General features: G+C 43.1%; 1 protein-coding gene across 10 annotated transcripts in view; it reads left to right on the top strand.

The window, feature by feature from the left end:
* The window catches only part of kif13a (kinesin family member 13A), a 35,640-nt gene extending 17,166 nt beyond the window's left edge, over window positions 1-18,474 (top strand). For 2 of the 10 annotated variants that reach the window (XM_069538004.1, XM_069538002.1), the window contains exons 7-40: window positions 678-765; window positions 1,289-1,423; window positions 1,534-1,646; window positions 1,757-1,868; window positions 2,355-2,567; window positions 2,677-2,787; window positions 2,879-3,013; window positions 4,158-4,288; window positions 4,580-4,666; window positions 4,744-4,919; window positions 5,127-5,346; window positions 5,986-6,148; window positions 6,254-6,397; window positions 6,485-6,634; window positions 6,899-7,063; window positions 7,201-7,374; window positions 7,505-7,656; window positions 7,734-7,866; window positions 7,980-8,126; window positions 8,587-8,619; window positions 9,869-9,968; window positions 10,065-10,191; window positions 10,288-10,343; window positions 10,437-10,561; window positions 11,148-11,324; window positions 11,412-11,504; window positions 11,601-11,753; window positions 11,843-11,920; window positions 12,021-12,071; window positions 12,757-12,844; window positions 12,931-13,082; window positions 14,482-14,655; window positions 15,140-16,349; window positions 16,892-18,474. In XM_069538004.1, the coding sequence (XP_069394105.1) occupies window positions 678-765; window positions 1,289-1,423; window positions 1,534-1,646; window positions 1,757-1,868; window positions 2,355-2,567; window positions 2,677-2,787; window positions 2,879-3,013; window positions 4,158-4,288; window positions 4,580-4,666; window positions 4,744-4,919; window positions 5,127-5,346; window positions 5,986-6,148; window positions 6,254-6,397; window positions 6,485-6,634; window positions 6,899-7,063; window positions 7,201-7,374; window positions 7,505-7,656; window positions 7,734-7,866; window positions 7,980-8,126; window positions 8,587-8,619; window positions 9,869-9,968; window positions 10,065-10,191; window positions 10,288-10,343; window positions 10,437-10,561; window positions 11,148-11,324; window positions 11,412-11,504; window positions 11,601-11,753; window positions 11,843-11,920; window positions 12,021-12,071; window positions 12,757-12,844; window positions 12,931-13,082; window positions 14,482-14,655; window positions 15,140-16,349; window positions 16,892-17,025 (5,500 nt within the window). In that variant the 3' untranslated portion in view covers window positions 17,026-18,474. The remainder of the gene's footprint in view (window positions 1-677; window positions 766-1,288; window positions 1,424-1,533; window positions 1,647-1,756; window positions 1,869-2,354; window positions 2,568-2,676; window positions 2,788-2,878; window positions 3,014-4,157; window positions 4,289-4,579; window positions 4,667-4,743; window positions 4,920-5,126; window positions 5,347-5,985; window positions 6,149-6,253; window positions 6,398-6,484; window positions 6,635-6,898; window positions 7,064-7,200; window positions 7,375-7,504; window positions 7,657-7,733; window positions 7,867-7,979; window positions 8,127-8,586; window positions 8,620-9,868; window positions 9,969-10,064; window positions 10,192-10,287; window positions 10,344-10,436; window positions 10,562-11,147; window positions 11,325-11,411; window positions 11,505-11,600; window positions 11,754-11,842; window positions 11,921-12,020; window positions 12,072-12,756; window positions 12,845-12,930; window positions 13,083-14,481; window positions 14,656-15,139; window positions 16,350-16,891) is intronic. The other 8 variants (XM_069538003.1, XM_069538005.1, XM_020093378.2 and 5 more) reach the window with 8 other exon arrangements.
* Window positions 18,475-19,914: the final 1,440 nt, after the last annotated feature.

Here is a 19,914-nt window from a genome sequence, read left to right as displayed (position 1 = left end):
TTCACAGTTTGATCAGGGATTTCTCTCGTTTGAGACACATGTCTTACTAACAAGTGTCTTGTGCCATAGACCTCCACTGTCCAAAATTACGTCAGTGAACCACACAACTGTACTGTATGGAGTCACTTTACAAAAAAGTCAGCTGAGAACTCAGCATCGAACCCAATTAACATTTTTATTAGTGTTTTAGGGCTTCTTAATATTAGTTAGTTTAACATTACATGCCAGCCATTCCATTCATTTCCACCAGCAACAAAAGTGAGATATTAGAGATATTTATGTTGCTGTAAGTATGTTTTTCTGTAATAGAAATGTTACTACATTACAATGGGAGGCTGTTTCTAATTTGCATTGAATTTGAACTCATGTTCCTACAAGAGGGAAAATAAATGATATGAGCCTCTAGAAACCCTGAAGCATTCATTTATTTTTTCATTCATTTTAATCAAGCTCCCATGGTCAGAGGATATGTTTTCAGCTTCAACTTGCTGTTATGCCGCCAAAAATTATTACAGTGGAAAAGACTTCAGAGAGAGAGTAATGTAAATCAGAAACCCAGATTTGTTTTCATTCTTTCTCTTTGCACAAATGTCCAGAACTGGAAATTGTAAATATACCACCTTTTATTTTCTTCTCTTTCTTTTACTCATTGTGTTTCTTCATCTGTTTTTTTTAAGGAGCCGACAATCACTGAAAGTTCGAGAACACAAAGTCTTGGGTCCGTATGTGGATGGTCTGTCTCAGCTGGCTGTGACCAGCTTTGAGGTGTGTCTTTCACCCTTTTGTCATCGCACCAGAGGCGAGGCTGAATCCACCCTTTATCACTGTCCTCATGTTTCACTCGCACATAGACATGATTTATAGCAGCCAGTAGAAATGCCTTTATATCACATCCCTCGATGTGAAGTCGCATTTTAAGCCAGAATATCCATTTAGTTTTAATCCTCCCAAATGCAGAAACTGTAATGACACATAACTCTGTTGTGGGATGTCGTAATGGATTTCATGCGGTTCATATGCCAATCCTTGGCAAGGACTTCCTTAATTCAGTTTAAACATCTCCACCCTGTTCCTCTGTGCTCTGCTTGGCCTGATATTAGTCCACTGGATTTCCCATAGTCTTGGCTCAGTGCCTGTTGTGCCCCAGCTAAATCACATGACGCCTCGCTGTATGGGAAGTCCGCCTGACTTTGTAATGATGTATTTGCAAATTTTGCCAAAATCCAGTGTTGGAAAAAACCTACTTACAAATAGTGATGCTTTTATACTTCATGACATATCTTTTCAGGACATCGAGGTGCTGATGTCAGAGGGGAACAAATCACGCACAGTTGCAGCCACCAACATGAACGAGGAGAGCAGTCGTTCACATGCTGTTTTCAGCATCATCGTCACACAAACACTTTATGATCTACAGTCCGGGGTCAGTCTTTCATTTTACAATAAATTTGGCTGCACTTGTGATTATCTCATAAACACCGTATTTATTCTGTTATGGTTTTGACTGATTGTGCATGATGTGATTGTAAACAGAATTCAGGGGAGAAAGTGAGCAAGATGAGTCTGGTTGACCTGGCAGGAAGTGAGCGAGTCTCTAAAACTGGAGCTGCTGGAGAGAGACTTAAAGAGGGCAGCAATATAAACAAGTGGGTACTTTTTTTAATATGAAAGCCAAACAAATGTATAAAGTCTGGTTAATAATTTTAAAGAAATGATACTGATAGGACTTGAATTGATTTTTCTTGTGTCGTTTTAGATCTCTCACCACCTTAGGCTGCGTGATCTCTGCTTTGGCTGATCAGTCTGCAGGAAAGGGGAAGGCCAAGTTTGTGCCTTACAGAGACTCAGTCCTCACCTGGCTGCTGAAGGTTTGACAAACATTTATCACTGCCCTTTCTTTTGGTCATTATAATGATATGTAATTGTACGAGGTCTGTGACTCAGAGTTCACCAAGAAAATGTAGCCTTTGTTGAACATTTGCTGTCTTTGCACCATGAACGTAGACTAAAGCTGCTGTCAGACATGCTCTGAAGTCTGAACATTTTCCTGAAAAGTTCTGGAGAGGCTGTAGGAGCTTTTTAGGATATGAGCGGATGCTGGTGTAAAAGATTTTCACCACAGAATTTATATGTCATGTCCTTCTTCCTGCATGCTCTACCCAGGCACCACTCCTCTATTACTCAAGAAACATTCATGTTGTTGTGAACGCTTCTGACTCAGATAATCTCCCGCTGCATTCTTCATGTGTGAAAAACAAATTTCATAAAATGTCCAGAAATTTTTTTCAGGAGTTCATGTTTTAAACCAGATCAAAGGAAAACATTTTCTTTGCAATATGATCTCTTGTCCTCAGGACAACCTCGGCGGCAACAGCAAGACAGCCATGATAGCCACAGTGAGTCCTGCGGCTGACAACTACGAAGAGACTCTGTCCACACTCCGCTACGCTGACAGGGCCAAGAGAATCGTCAACCACGCCGTGGTGAATGAAGACCCCAACGCTCGCATCATCAGAGAGCTCAGGGAGGAAGTGGAGAAGCTCAAGGTTCAGCTCTCTCAGGCCGAGGTGAGAGAGGGGATTTTGGGGACAGCAAAGGCTCACAAATAATGAATTAATCCCGTGATGGCCCTGACTAGACTGATATCAATTGTTTTTTTTCCATTGTTCGCATTAGTCCATGAAGGCTCCTGAACTGAAGGAGAAACTGCAGGAGTCTGAGAAGCTCATCCAGGAGATGACTGTCACCTGGGAGGAGAAACTAAGAAAGACAGAGGAGATCGCCACTGTGCGTACATGAGCTATAAAAAGATGCCAACATCTCAAATTTAATTCAGGCTGTTTATACACAGTGTGACTGTTATTATCTGTGTTTACAGGAGCGTCAGAAGCAGCTGGAGAGCATGGGCATCTCTTTGGAAACATCTGGGATTAAAGTTGGTGAAGACAAGTGTTTCCTTGTCAATCTAAATGCTGATCCCGCACTTAATGAGCTACTGGTCTACTACCTGAAGGTAATAAAAGTGTAATACTGCAGTACTTTTCAAGTACAGTGCCAGCTTGTCGAGTTTTACTTCTGCCTCTTAAGCTTTACCATTAGCACATCAGGAATTACACAGCAAAGAAAACATAAACAGTCAACATTTGCGATACATTCATCAGAGAGTTAATATTCGATGGCTTGATTTGAATCCTCAATCTGTTCCACTACTTCCCTTAAATTTCTTAAGAAGCTCTAAAAATAGATAATTGCATTTTCCACACACTGTACAATGATGTCACTGCTTTGTGGTTTCTACAAAGCTGTTAAATAATGTTTTCATTATCAAACCTCTAAATGAAAATACTGTAAATATCAGACATTTTTCAGCATGAAACTGATTCATGAGCCAGGCACTATTTTGATTTATAACAAATATCTTCCACTGCTTTAGATTGATATCGGCACTGGCACCAACCAAAGCTTTCACCTGTATACTTATATTTGTTACATGAAAATCTTTACAAGGTCTAAATTGCATATACATTAATTGTCAGGTTGTTTCTCTTTATCCAAATCTAAGGACTGTAAAGCCAGCTCATCTCCAACCCACTGCTGAGACATATTTACCAAACTGAACTATTAGCACACAAGCTGCAGTGATCCAGGTGAGAGTGTGAGAGCAGGGAAGATTCCAGTCAGAGCAGCTGTGGACTTTTTAAAGCTCTGCACTGGAACAAACAATCAGTGAGTTGGACCTGTAAGAGCAGAGGCTTGTGAGAAAGCGGCCTGTGTGTGGCGTGCAGAACAACAGGCCTTTGTCTGGGTTCTGCAGACCGGCCTGGCATATCAGTGTGGAATGACTATGGTAATGTGAAATGGGTTAGTTCGCCGCAGGGTAGGACATCCTCTAGAAGCTGGGATGTTTGTTCAACAACGCCCACTCCACACTGAGAGAGAGAGAGAGAGACAAGTGTTTTCACTCAGGCCTGGTTTCGCTTTTGGATTGCTCTTGATTTCCCCCAAGTTAACAAATTTTATTTTCTGCTGTTTGGCTCAATAAGTAACAGTTTCAAGCTTTTCTGGTTAAGACCAAAAAGTTGGAGTAAGGCATTGGCTGTAATTACTTTCAGATCTATCATTATAGTTTCCTTAATTTGTCCTCCATCTGTGTGTAGGAGCACACACGTGTGGGTGCACACACATCTCAGGACATCCAGCTCTTTGGGATTGGGATCCAGTCGGAGCACTGCATCCTGGAAGTCTGCACAGACAGTGATGTCACCCTGATGCCCGTAGGGAATGCCAGGTGAGCTACTACACAACCATCTCCAACATACCCTCAATTTGTCTATCTCAGTCTGTGTCTCTGTCTGCTGTCTCTCTCCTTCATGGATGACTGGACCTCGGAGTTTCACATGACCTCACCGTACAGGAATCTCTGATCTGAGCTCCTCGCTTTGATATCAGAGCCATTCTCCCTCCCTCTACAAAGTGACTGTTCTGTGTCAATTTGCATTCCCTCTTTGAAACTTTAAATTATAACACCATCCAACATCTCCATTAATAAAACGTCTTCATTCATTTCCAAATCTTTCAGAACCTGTGTGAACGGAACAATGATCGATTCCTTGGTGCACCTGTGGCATGGAGACCGGATCTTATGGGGCAACAACCACTTCTTCAGGTATGAGATCTTTCATTCAAACATGCGTCACAGTCATGATTAAATAGTCACTGATTGGACATCATGTCACATCGCAGGATCAATCTGCCTAAGCGAAAGCGGCGGGACCGTTTGAAGGAGCTGGAGCGAGCTTCTCCCAGAGAGAGCTTTATCGAGGCGGACGTGGAGACTGCCAGTGAGGCGTCTTCTGAGCAGGACTACAGCTATGAGTTTGCACAGATGGAAGTTATAATGAAGACTCTTGGGAACAATGGTATGATTAGGATAATCTGGCTTCTGCAATCTATATGATGCTTTAGTCTTCCAGGCTTCAGTTGTATACAGTATACACTTCTCTTAGGTTTCAGGACCTCCAGCTCGTTCCAGCTTCTATTACAAAAAAGATCTGTATTTGTATTGTAGTATAACTTAAACACAGACTTGAATACACAGGCTGCATTTGTCCTTTTCCTATATGCAGACCCAATGCAGAACGTGGTCCAGGTGCTGGAGAAGCAGTACCTGGAGGAGAAGCGGACGGCTCTGGAGGAGCAGAGGATGATGTATGAGCGAGAGCTGGAGTCGTTGAGGCAACAGCTGTCTCCTGAGAAAGCACCACAGCACCAGCGCAGCAGCAGTGACCGCCTTACTTTCCCGACACACACGCCTCACAGCAAGCTGCGGCTGTGGACGGAGGAGCGGTGAGAGGAGCACGCAAACACACATGCAATGATACGCCAACTGGAAACTGCAGGGAGGCAACTGCAGGGAGGCCGAAGGAACTGTTCTTGTTCATATAACCTGTTATCTTTGTGATTAATTCTGCTTTAACAAGAAATGCATGAAATATTTTCAGGATTTGCCTTATTCAAGACTGTCGTGCCCCCCAGTTGATCTTCATCTTTTTAAGAATGCGGTCAGTTGGTGACCTGATGATTCACAGTGGATCTGTGTCAGTCCTGTGGGACATTGTTTAAATTTGCTAAAAGAACATCTGTCACTATTATGCAGCATTTTCGCTTACTTACACGTTTACTTTACTGATTGTCCCGTTTCTCTTACAGTAAGAGACTGTGGTTCGTGAAAATGTCAGAAAGAGAGCAGTATCTGAGATGCATGGATCAGTGTTTATACACATTTTTCAAGCTGTAGTTTAGTCAGTCATTAAACGTTAAATGACTGTTTATGTCAATCTAGACCAACACCGTACATAAAAGATAATGACAGGTTTTCATGTTCATGAATCCATGAATCAATGTGTGTGTGTGTGTGTGTGTGTGTGTGTGTGTGTGTGTGTGTGTGTGTGTGTGTGTGTGTGTGTGTGTGTGTGTGTCTGACAGCGATGAGCTTTTTCGTCAGAGTCTCTCTCGGCTCAGGGAGCAGGTCGTGAAAGCCAACACTTTGGTGCGAGAATCCAACTTTCTGGCAGAGGAGATGAACAAACTGACGGACTATCAGGTCACCCTTCAGATTCCTGCGGCCAACCTCAGTGCCAACCGCAAGGTCAGACCTCTGAACTACAAAGAACGTTGCATCATGCTGGTGTTGATTTTACTGTCATCTGTGTATATGTTCTCAAATATCTGTCCTCCATTTGTTTTTATGTAGCAGGGAGTGATAGTGAGCGAGCCGGCCATCCAGGTCCGGAGGAAAGGGAAGGGGACTCAGGTTTGGACCATTGAGAAGCTGGAGAACAAACTGGTGGACATGAGAGACCACTACAGGGACTGGAGGGAAGGCACAGAGGAGATGGTGAGAAACAGGAACTGGAGAGAGGAAAAGAGAAGTAGGATAGAAAAAAAGGATTTTTTATTCTGCTCCTTTGTTTGTTTTTTTCAGCATAACAAAGCAGACAGTAAGCACTGTGATCCGTTCTATGAGGCACAAGAGAACCACAACCTAATAGGAGTGGCCAACATTTTTCTGGAGTGCCTTTTCCATGATGTTAAACTGCAATACGCTGTTCCCATCATCAGCCAACAGGGGGAGGTAAGGGTGCACCAACATAAACAGATGAATACCCGGATAAACTAGAATATGGTTAAGAGCAAAATAATCACATTTATGAAAATAATTAAGATACCACTTGAAAATGATTATTAAAAGTTCAGAAAGTTATCAGAAAGTTTTCACAATTACAATTTACTTTTAAAAACTACATAATATATATTTGCAGGTCTAACACATTTAGGATGTGTCTAACCTTTTTTTTAGATTAAAGTGATAACACCCTTATTCTGCTTGTTTGTACAGGTAGCAGGCCGGTTGCACATTGAGCTGATGCGAGTCAGTGGTGCCATACCAGAGCGTCTGTGTGGGGGAGATGACTCATCAGAAAACTCCAGTGAGAGTAGCTGCTATGAGGTCATGGACACCAATGGGGAGATCGTCCACATGGCCAAGAGGCTAACCTGCAGGGTAAAGGGCACTTCTGAGTGGATTCAAACCAAATTACACATTTGTATCACCTCTGTTTTTGGAGGACATTTGTTTCTAAGATTCACCGGCATGCAGAAACCCTCAGTAACTTCATTCTGTCTATTATCTTGCTGCAGGTGCGGATCAGGGAGGCCACAGGTCTGCCGCTCAACTTGTCCAACTTTGTTTTCTGTCAATACACCTTCTGGGAGCATGGCGAGCCCACTGTGGCTCCTCCTATGGTTAGCCCAGACAGACCCTCCCCTCGAAGCCCAGAAGCCCAGTTTACTGTTGAGTTTGATCACTGCAAGGTGAGAAAAAGGTTCCTTCAGATTGAGGTAGTTAAAGCCTCTCTTTAAATGGTTCAGACCAATTTGAAGTTTTTGTCCATTTTTGCATTTTCAAATCAGCTTCACTGTATAAAATCTTGTCTTTGTGCAGGACTATGTTGTACATGTGACGGATGAGTTTCTAGAATTTATATCTGATGGAGCTTTGGCTATAGAGGTTTGGGGTCACCGCTGTGCTGGGAATGGACATTCACTCTGGGAATTAGATGCACTAGAGGCCAAGACCCAAACTCTCAGAGACAGGTACATGTTTCGCTCAGACTTCAGACTGGCACGGTGACATTTCAGACATTACTAATCTTGGCCGTCGATTGTTCAAGGTGGAGCGAGGTGTCTCGCAGGGTCGAGCTGTGGGTCTCCATCCAGGAGCTGAACGAGCAGGGAGAGTATTCATCTGTGGAGCTGCAGTCTGGAAAAGACGGCAGCACCGGAGGAGTCTTCCAACTACGACAGGTCAGAGAAAAACTGATGAAGAAGTTTCCTTTTCGGTCTGACTGGCTATAGTTTGTGAGCAGTATTGGAAATCAGCACTCTCAGGATTAAATGATGGGGTTTCGTCCAAGCAGGGTCACTCCAGGAGGCTGCAGGTGTGTGTGAAACCAGTCCAAAACTCAGGCACTCTGCCTCTGCTGGTGGAGGCTGTGCTGTCCGTCTCTATTGGCTGCGTTTCGGCTCGCTCCACCAAGCTGCAGAGACCTCTTGACAGCTACCAGGTCTGTGGAACATATATTTACACATTCTCACATACTGTTGACAGATGCTAAGTAGACAGAAATTGGATGGTATGTGTATATACCTAATTCTGCATTAAGTCAGAACAGTGTTTTGGGAACAGTGTGTTCGTTTCATGCCAGTGATATCCAATATTATGCTGACTCAGCCAAATTGCGTTAAGTATATCTCTGGTTTCAGGCCATGACTGGTTCATTTGGAAAGCTGGCAGTCTGTTTAAAGGGGAAATGTACGAACTCATTAGTGCCCAGTTAGCTCTGTTAACATGCACTGATACACAGGAAGCAACTGTTTGATTCATCATAAATAGCCACAAAATCCTTTTTCGTCTGATTTTCCACATTCATACAATCAAAAACATTTCCATGAAAGTTACGTGAGTGGTGCCTCTAAGGACTTTTGTGCTCCCCACATTTGACTGAGTGTGTTCTCTCCTGCCAGAGAGAGGCGGAAGAGGATATGGATAGTTATCAGGTACAACCTCAGTCCCCACCCTGTTGCTGCTCCCCCTAAAGTTCACTCTGCAGCATGACGGAAACCAACTGATCGTGTGTTCACAGATGACTGTGCCCCACAACTAAAAGAGTGCTTTATTAAACAGCAGCTGCACATGTGGATGATTTATGATGCTGTAATGATCAATCGCATCGACCATTCTTTGGCAGCCCTCTGTGCAAAATACAGTCCCACCCATGGCTGAGCTCCCAGCCGGGGTCCATCTGCCAAGGATCCCGCTCGCTCTCGCTTTTCTGCTCAGGTTGCGCACACTAATGCCACCGTTTGCTTGTCACAACTGACGAGTTTTGGGAATAATAAGCCTCACTTAATCACATGGGCATTGCATGGCTGCATGATTTACAGCGCTTTGCATGGTGGATGCGTGTTGATGTCTGAAGTGTGATGTGCTTTGAGGTTTGTTGGTTACTTTGGACAGTACAGAGGGGGATCTGCTCTCTGTGGCGCTCTCACAGAGCCAGCTGCTGTGTAACCAGGTAGGACTTTGATTGGCTGTGGCTGCATGTGAGGGCACGCGTGTAGGTGTGTATTTGTGAATGCATGTGTGTGAGTGTAAAAGGGGTGAAAGGGAGGTGTGTTTTTAAAAAGATAAGAGCATATTCATGAGAGCCTGACCGATTTGGGGGCCAATGCCAATACTAATACCAGGAAGTAAAAAAGATTTCCGAACTATTAATTATAAATAAAATAAAAACACAAATACGACCAAAAATATCAAACTTGAATTGAGAAAACTATAAAACATGACATTGCGAGAATTACAACAATGCCACAGATATTCTGTTCAACTATTTCTTTAAACGTAATATGTAAACATAAGGGCAAATTTTCTGAACTATTCATCTTGTTAAATAAAAGTCTTCAAATCGATGCATATCAGCAAACATAAACACTAATGCAGATATGTCTGCTCGTATCAGCTGATATTATTAGCCAATTAATAAGTAGTTCAGGCTCTAGAAATAATTTGTTGACACTAAACTACAGGACAGAAAGCTTTGTTTTTTAACACCTTGGGTTTGGGGACTTCTACCAGGATTAGCTTCACTTGGCTTTTTTAGGATTTTAGTGATGGGTGTTATGAAGTAAATATGATATTCCCTCAAACATGCCAGCCCAGTCCACCCATCCCCTGGTAACACTTTGCCCTGCAGCAGATCCTCTCTTCACTGAGCTATGTGGCACTGATTCTTGTCTCTACCTCCAGGAGGAAGATCTCAACTGTGTGAGAGAGCGCTGGTCAGAAGCTCTGATCAAACGTCGGGAGTATCTGGACGAACAAATCAAGAAAATCATCAACAAACACGGTGTGTCTAAGGCTCTGTCCTACAGCTGATGCTTAGATTATCTTGTAGTTTGTGTTGTAATTCAACTCCTCTTTCTCCCTCACTTGATGAAACCAGAAAAGTCAGAGGAGGATATTGAGAGAGAGGCTCGGCTGGTGGAGCAGTGGGTTGGACTGACTGAAGAGAGAAATGCTGTGCTGGTTCCTTCACCTGGCAGTGGCATCCCTGGAGCTCCTGCAGACTGGTAACAAAGCTATTAAGACCAAGACTCTCCCTAACACATATCAGAGATTCAGTTCATTTGCAGCTCATATTTGACGTCATACTCAACTACTTGTAGGACCCCGCCTGCAGGAATGGAAGCCCACATCCCTGTACTTTTCCTGGACTTGAATGGTGAGGCAGACACATCCTTCATGTCAACTGATGTTTCACAGATTTTTCTCCCAGGCTTTATAAACACTTACCCTCCTCTGTTCCCTCCACCAGCGGATAATCTGACAGTGAACGAGCAGCTGACAGGCCCACACGCTGCAGGCGTTAACTCTATCCTGCCTAAGGAGCACGGAAGCCAGTTCTTCTATCTGCCCATCATTAGACATAGTGATGAGGAGGTGAGCAATGGGCTTGTCTTTTCTGACCTGCTGTGGGCAAAAACAGAGCTGCACTCGAGAAGAAATGTTTTTGTGCATTTCTGTATCGACTAGAGTGGCACTCAGTCGAGCTCATACCTCCACCAAGGCAATCAAGCTGCACTAAATTGCACACACTTATTGATATCAGTCTCCTAATTATACCTGAGGGTACTCTGAGGGTAAAAATATAGACTAAAACTTCCTCACCAACTAATTTGTTGCTTTGGTTTTTCTTAACATAGTACTAAATATGTTGTCAACATGCTCAATTTAACAATTATAGAGTCATGTTACTGCATGAAAGCATGCATAGAAGCATTTAAAGGAAACTTGATAACTTAATTTCTCTTTCTTTGATGCTGAGCAGCAGCACTCACCAGACAGTATTCTGCAGTGTCATTTGATGAGATTAGTCATGAGCTATAAACCCAAAATCTACAGCTCACCTCCGAGACTGTAATCCAGGTTTCTGTTTGTCACATCACATCCTGTTGGCACTGATTCTCTCTCTCTGCATTCGACTGTGGAGCTGCATAAATAAAGCATTACTCTTCTGATTTACCAGGTGTTGGCAATGTGCTCTTGGGACTCGTCCATCCACGATTCTGTGCACCTCAACCGGGTCACGTCTCCCAACGAACGCATCTACCTGATCATCAAAGCCACGGTGCAGCTCAGCCACCCTGCCTCCATGGAGCTGGTGCTGCGCAAGCGGATCGCCGTCAACATCTACAACAAACAGGTGAGGTGGGAGGCAGATTGAGGTTGTCAGTGTAAATCAGTGGATGTGGTTGAAATTCTCTAGAATTTCTTTTTTCTTTTTTGATAGAGTTTTACTCAGAGTCTCAAGAGAAGAATGTCGCTAAAGAACACACTGTACTCCTGTGGTGTGATATACGAAATTGTTTCCAACATACCAAAGGTAAAACTCTTAATAAAGTTATTCCGCATCTCTAATGAAAGCTGCTTCCCCTCTATGTTGCTAATAACCAGTTTGGTGTTTATCTTTCCTCTGCAGGCCTCAGAGGAGCCAGAGGAGAGGGAAACCTTGGCCCTCATGGCTGCTCGCGGCGACAGCGAGGAGACCCAGGATGGAGAAACCTACATAGAGAAATACACACGGGGAGTTCTGGAAGTGGAGAACATCCTCAGTCTAGAAAGGTTACGGCAGGTATTGTATACAATAGAATACTTGGTATGATTTGGAAAGAATTCATCCATAGGGTGAGATGTAAAGATGCACCTGTCTTGTTTCTGCAGGCTGTGACAGTGAAGGAAGCTCTCGCTGCTAAAGGGAGACACCTAAGAAGAAGTATCAGCACACCAAATGTACAGCATGTAATGAAGACATCACTCACTGCACCACCCACTGAACCACATGGAAATAACTGTTATTAAATATGATGACACTGACAACGTGTTTCTTCTTGCTCTCCAGTCTTCATGTAGTAAAACAGACCTGACAGGTTGTGAGGATGAAGACTGTAAGGTAAGAGTTCTGCTTCTTCTAATTTCAGTTGCAGTTTATGATTTTAGAAGGTGACTCTTCATCTTGTTACTATGGGGACAGTAGATAATTAAGAATAAAGTATACTATAGCATACACTTAAACTGGACTCAGAATATAGGAACATTAAAAACTAAGTGATCACACATATTAAGATAATCTTCACAAATATTATTCTCTATAAACTTAATCAGATTCAGAATCCAGATTAGAAAAATAATGGTGCATCACACACTAAAGAATATAATTAATTATTGCTGCAACGCATCACCTCACGTCAACAGTAGCACGCTAACTGATGTTAGCCTTCCGATTGTTTACCTTTGCTTGGCGACACTGTCAGCCGCTCCGTTCTCTTTGTCTCTCTCATTGTCTGTTGTGGTTCTGTGTGGAAAGCAATGACATAATCATCCCGCTTTTAAAACCCAAAATTCAAACATGATAATTATTGGGAGGTTTCAAAGCAGCTCTGTAACTCCTCACACTACTAGATAATCTGGGCCAAACATCGGTAACTCAGGTTCCAGACCAGATCTTTCCTTGGATTCTTGGCAGGGAGAAATCAGGATTCAATTGGCCTGAAGTTTCTGTAATCTGAGCCCAGCTTTACTTCAGCTTGACTTTAACCTTATGAAAGTGCAAATTTGACCTATGTGTTCCTGTCTAGGATCACTGTGATCATGTGGACAGCTCCAGCTGCAATCCTCAGGATGGCTCCCTTTGCAGCACACCCATTAAAAACAAGGAGAACCAAGGTAAAGTACAGAAAAGGAAGAAGTAAGAAACAGTTTTTGTGTGTTGCTGCATGGCAACTGGGTTTTAACTGCACGTTCCCACACAGGTTTGGTCCCAGAGAGCCCGATCTTTTTCAACTCCAGCCCCTTCAAAGTGCTCTCCCCTCAGCCACCCAAGTTCCTCAAGTCCCTGCTGCCGGTCAAAGAGGAGAACAAGGTGAAGAAAGCCCTGGAGGCTCGGCCGCTGCTGGGACAAGAGGTAAGGAGGGAGGAGTTAAATTCTCTCTTAAGAGCGAAGTATTCATGCTGTTCCCTTTCCATTGAACTGTTCTTCAACCCCACATACCTCAACTTTTTGTTAGTGCTCTCTCAAACACTATTTTGACATATTACTAATTTTCCAGAGCTGCCTGATCATTCTTTTATGAAAATGGCTTTGCTGTTGTGTGACTGGATGAAAAAAAAAAGTGGCACGTGTCATGTCACAACTCACAGCTGTGGTCGAAAAGTCTGAATATTCTCTTTTCCTCACCACTTTTCCTCGACCTCCTTGGAAAATTAATTATTAATTATTAATTAAAATTAATTAGCATCAAAAACTGGTGCTAAAAAAATCCAACTGCACTGTTTTAACACTTTATTTATAACACATACAGTGACAATCTCCATGCTGGTCCTATAGTTTAAGGTGTCCTGGCTAAAACTGAATCACACATCCTAAGAAATGAGTAACAAGAAATAACTAAATAGATTCTGTTGAAAATGTAAACAAAACAAATAGGGTTGACATTTTGAGATTAGAAATAGTGGAGCCATTAAAATAATCATTAAATAGAAATAAGGAACTGAGCAAGGAGGCACAGTAGACTTTTCCACCACAGCCTATGATTTTAACTGGAGATAATCTCAACACTTAATTAGAGGACAGTTTGCTGTAAAGTCTCAATTTTGTTTTTGTTTGTGATCATTTGATTTCTCAGACACTTTGTGGCTGTTTCAGCAATTTAATCTAACATTGCAGATTTTATTTCATCTGTGCTTGAAGTGGACTATAAGAGGTGCAGGTACTTGTAGCCCATGTAAAGGACACTGTGGTTAGAAGGTAGGGATTTCTAGTGAGAAGTAAATGGTTCCGTAAGCAGCAGCATCCAGGTAAATAGAAGAGAAAAGCAGCTACAGTGTCAATAAAATAAAAAATAAAAAGATTGAAACCAAATGAACACCCATTGACTCACCCTCTCCCTCCAAGCGTGAAAGAGAACCTCACAAAACATGACAGAGCTGCTGTAGAGCCAGCGATTCTGTTGGTCTATTCTGAGCTACTGTGGAAACTGAGAGCACAGTCCTCCATCACTCACTCATTATTTTTCCATGTTAAAGAAAGATAAAATGCTGGATTTGCAAATTTATACCTGGACCCACTCCAGAATTCTACAGATTCTTCCATGGACAAAACAATAGTCAAGAAACTAAACATGTAGTCACAAACTGACGAGAAGTTAGGATGCAATAAAAAGTACTGTTACATGTATTTAGGACACTTCAAGCACTGTTTTTGAAACTGCATGCCACTAACTGTGTAACTGGCCTGCCCAGCTCCATGCATGTTGTGTGTGTGTGTGTGTGAAGTGTGTGCTGTTGTTCTGACCCATCTGCAGAGCATGCGCTCATGCGTGGACAGCCCTGCACTGCTCCCCCCTCCCTGCCCTTGGCGCCGACCCAGGGCAGGCAGCGAGGGCCACTGCAAGCCTTCCACATCCACCTCCACCCCCACCACCACCACCACCACTCCCACCAGCAGACAGCTCAGCCACACACTGCCACGCACTGCTGTAAGTGCTACACACACTAGCACACACTGCTTCCAGGGTTACTGTAAGAGTTACACACACACACTGACATCTAACATGCTCACACAGCTGTTAGCATTGCACTTGTGTTCACTTGGTCATATACTTTGCTTTAAGGCTTACACCTAGTGCACTTCTCAACTAGTCATTGTGCTGGTACCAGTGCCAGTGTACGACAGAGTATTGTTGTTTAAACTATTTTTAAAAAGCTGTAATGTAAAGTTAATGCAGCCAATTTTATTTTCACACATGTGACTAAAGTGATGCAACAACTTATTTGAAGGCAGAGTCTCATTAAAAACATAAATACATAATTTTCATGTTCCATTATCACAATCGACATCATTTAATCGTTGTCTCCATTCATTTTTAAACTGCTAGTGCAGGTTATTACTGTGTACAGGCTCTGTCTCACATCATGGCTGGTGGTCTGTGTCCTTTGTCTTGCTGTGAATGTTTTGATCAGCAGGACTCTGAGGACGAGGAAACGGACGTGGATGTGAATCTGAACCTGGATCAGGGCCCTCAGGATCATGGCAGCTTTCAGCCTTATATCCCAGAGGACTTTGCAAACTTTGAGATCTACAACGCCACTCTGGAGAGCCAGGAGGGGTTTCTCTCCTCCTGTCCTGACTTGAAGGGAAGCCGGTGTGGAGCCGGGAGCAGCGAGAGAGAGGTGTCCCGAAGCCCCACGGCCAGCAGTTGCACCAGTGGCTACTTTTCACACAGTGCCTCCAACGCCACGCTGTCCGACATGCCTTTCAGTGCCAGTGAGAGCTCTGACCATCTCAGCTGCACCTCCAGAGACCCGCAGGACTCCCTCGGTTGTTCCGCTGGACGAGGTTGCGCCCAAGCCAAAAGTGCATCTGCAGGGACCGACACCCGGCAGCCTCCTCTCTCGGCAGATACGGCGCCGGATCTGCTCACCCACCCTCAGGAGTCTGCACCTGTTCGTATTCCTAATTGCACAGACAAGAAGCAAACATTCCCTCAGCCTCACAACTGTGTTCTCAGTACCAGCCAGGAGTTCACTGACTTCAAAGGGGCTGACGACAGTACTGCAGAGAGTGATTTAGCACATTTTACAGAGGGGTGGCAGCAGGAGGATGTGGAGCAGAAGAAACGTGATCATGTCGAACCATGTGGCACAGGCAATCAACCCCCCTCTGTTGTCTCTGGTATTATCAACACATCTAATCCTGAAAATGCAATATGCAAATATCCCAAGAGTGAAGACTCTGTTATCGTACCTGTGACCTGCTCTAACACAACTATAGTTTGCACTTCAGTCAGAGCCCCAGTAAGTGTTCCTGACAAACTCCCAGCTCCATCTCAAGCCCAAATAATTCCCTCTGCATCAGTCCCACCTACAGCATCACCATCCCCAGCTGCATCTTGTGCCCCAGTGCCGCGAGCGGGAGGAGAGCCTCCGATCCAGGAGCCTGCACAGGGAGATCTGCCCCACGGGAGTCCCTGTCCCAGTCCTAACCCCAGCAGTGCCGAGCCCTCGGGGGACTCCAGCGGGGATGAGAGCACCCCAGTGGCTCAGCTCCCTGACTGGATGGCGCCAGGGGAACAGGTGTGGGTGGGGAAGAGGAGAGGAACAGTCCACTATGTTGGAGGGGTAGAGTTTGCGAAGGGTATTTGGATTGGTGTGAAACTGGACATGGCAGTAGGTGAGTCTTTTACTACAAGTTGAGTTTAACACACAATTCAGATAATGTAGAAATAGTGGTGTCATTACATAATTTGTCCACCAGAGGACACTGACAAGTCGATTTTTTTCTCAAACATTAAATGTTCAAATAACTTGGTCAAAGTTCACTGATACTTAAATCTTAGGAATCTCATCATAGATAAATGATAATGTGTGAAAACGGTTACATTAATGCAACCATCGTGCCGGTGGAGGGCGGAACTCTGCAGCTCTGTTTGTATTTGCTCAATTGTGACCTGATTACATTTTTCTGTTTCCCTGAGAAATGTGTCACATTACGAAAGATGAACGCTTCAGTGTTGCAGAAGTTAATGTTTGAAGAACACTTGACATAAAAGCAAACGTTTTGTAATCCTGACAACAGACACACTCAGTTATTTGTTTGGAAAACAGAATTTAACTGGCATGTTTTTTACTGATGAATGATCTAAATGTCACATGCTATGATTTTCAGAAAAACGTACAATCCCTAATTCGATGACCTTCTTGACCCATCTGTAGGTAAGCACAACGGGACTGTCCAGGGCAGGGTGTACTTCCGCTGCCCCCCAGGCCACGGCGTGTTTGTCAAACCGTCTCGTCTCACCAGAGGACCCCCCTCCATGGACACAGAACCCCAGACTGTAATCAGATAGGACCCAAAGAAGAAGCAGCTTTCTGAGGAGACCTGAAGGTGGCCATCAGCGCTTGTGCCTGTGGCTTCTCACCCTCCATCATATTTACCACTCAACTCTCTGAGCTGATATATTCCGACGGCACGTCTGCTTTTCTGACCTGTGCATTTCATGGTGGTTTATTTCGATCACCGAAACTTCTCTATGCACATATCTGAGTTTTTTACACGCTGATATTTTTGATAGAGACCTTAACTAACTGGGAGTCCATAAGGAAATGTCACCCACGTTCTTTTTTCACACATTGGTATCTGAACGGTATATATATAGATATATATACTATTTTTGTAAGACAATGCATCTTCCCCTTTGGCTCATAGTGGAGTAATCTTGGATATGAAGATTAAGAATGTACTACTGTTAATACACAATGATATTTACATGAATATGGTATGTCAGGGGTAACCAAAGAACTACGGTTCCATATCTGCTGTTATGAGTAATATGCTATTTTTTTAAAGTACACGTTTGGAGGTATTCACTATATACTGTATCTATGTGTCCAAGTAATGCTTAGTGCCATAGGAGTAATGCCACATACCCTGAACAGAAGACGAATCTGCAAAACCTGAGTTGCGGTCAGTGTTTGAGTGCAGTTATCACGTTAAATTATCCTGTTGAAGTACTGTAACACTGTGGAGGAAATGTTCCCATCCAGCATGAGACTGTTGCTGTTTGAACGCTTGCACTGGAAAGGATTCTTGGAGAGGTCGCTGACTGTTTTCCATATTGGACCGATGAAATATTTTCTAACTGAGGTGACTGAAGAAACACGTGTTTGTCACTTTAATTCATGGAGCAAAGCAGCTAGGCTTCATGTAAGGCCTGGGTGTACTGATGCCTTATTGCCCCTGGCACATAGACCCCAGACCATCACAGACTGTGTGGACCTGAAACCTGTGTGTGTTTATCACGGTGCTCACACACGTTCAAAATGCCTCCCAGCCTCGTCGACTGATTTATTGAATACCTTTTTAACTGCTCTTCCATCTGCATTTTATTTTCTGTGTTAGACTACATGTTAAAAGGTACTCAGTAATGCAATTTCTCACACAGGGGATTGGATGGCTGGGGGATGGACAGAATCACGTGAGAGAAAAACGGTGCAAAAGTCATTCTCATTATGTAGAGACGTTGTCCTACATGAACTTATATTTTTATGGAAGTGGTGAACTGTGGAACGGACTAGAAATAGTTTATATTCAAGCTGTTATTTCACGTAAATGAAAGAAACCCAAGACCTTACATTAAAGAAGAGAACCAAGCTGCTCTCCCTCATAAGGAGTTGTATATAGAAATGTATTTGAACATAGTATTTACACTATTACAATGTACAGAATTGTATTTATAATGTATCTCCAACTGTTTTAATTGGTACAAAATGTTCTAGAATAGAACATTTACAATCAGTGCACTGTGTTGTCTCTTTATTCATTCATCAGGTCTGTGTTCTGTGTGTTGTAGTTGTGTCAAACATATTTAATGTGATGGCAGACGATGGGTATGCGTTTCTAAAAAAGATTCTGTGAAGTATTTGATTACATCTTCGCAGAGTACATGGCTTGTTTATGTGAGAGATGTGGCCCTATCCCTCCACCAAGCCTTCAGTCTTGGAGTTGTCAAATGTTTTGTGTTTCTAGTTCCCTCTTTTTCATGTTTATTCAATGTTATTTTAATATTCATATTATGACACAGTAATCCAATGCTCCAGTTTCCTAAAACAGAAAAATACCTGATATCCTAATGCAACTTTCAAAAGTCCATATCTCGGAGGTTTCCCCAAAGAGGTGGTTAATCTGATTCTGTTTACAATATGTGCACATGCAGAGTGTACGTCTTTTGGACGACATGTTAGCACAGCAGTGATGTTTGTTCCACTTGGTTACTTCATGTAGGGCAAAGACGACTCCCGTCACAGGAGCAGATTTACAGTCCCCTGGAACTTTTTCTGTCTGCGGCTGATGGAGAGATAAACAACACAAACATGTAAACATGTTGTCATCAACAAATGTTGGAGGCAGGGATCATGATGGACTGTCCCCAATACATGAGGATGAGTCACTAAACCAAAGGCATCTTATTCTTTCAAGTCTTGACCAACTAAATCATTGAGTTTTGCAAACACAGTCAAATGTATTATCCTTCCAGATTTTTCTTTTTCTTTATTTATTTTTAAATTAGCTGGTGGTGCTTGAGATGCCACAATTGAACTTAAATTACATTGTGCAATTTAAAAATAACAACTTATTGACTGATTCTGTATTTTAGTTTTATTCCTGACCATGTGAGCAGGGGGGGGGGGCTAATGTAATCTGCCATTCTTGCCCTTTCAGTTCCGTATCACAGGCAATTGACTAGACTACAATAGACGATATAAAGATGGACGAGTTTACAGCTCCCCAAAGTGAAGCCAAAGCATCTCGATTGCCACCTGGTGGCTGGCTGCAGTATAGCTCATAAACCAGGACATGTATAATAAATTTATCTCGAAGATGGTTTCTTTCACATTAGGTCGTTCTTATCACACTGTTTTTTCAAGGGTTAGTTTTTCAGGTAAGTTTGGTTTTAATTAGTTATTTGATGCTTTAAAAAAGGGGGTGGAGCCTGATTCACAGCTGAGACAGACTTGTGATTGGTTGTAAGTATATTCCAATGTACCATCCTCAACTCTGGCTCCAAATGCACAAGATGGAGTCGGAAGAATGGTTCGGTTTGGTTCATGCTGAAACATCTGGCTCCAAACTAAACGGTCTCATATCGGGCTCCACGTCGATGGAGGTGGTTGGAAATGACATTGGCAGTTTCAGAGTCAGTGAGCTCAGGATGCTCAGGTTGGTCTAGACTCTACAG

Source organism: Paralichthys olivaceus, chromosome 13, assembly GCF_024713975.1.
Source record: "Paralichthys olivaceus isolate ysfri-2021 chromosome 13, ASM2471397v2, whole genome shotgun sequence".
Taxonomy (NCBI): Eukaryota; Metazoa; Chordata; class Actinopteri; order Pleuronectiformes; family Paralichthyidae; genus Paralichthys; species Paralichthys olivaceus.
This window is presented reverse-complemented; position numbering and strand designations above follow the sequence as displayed.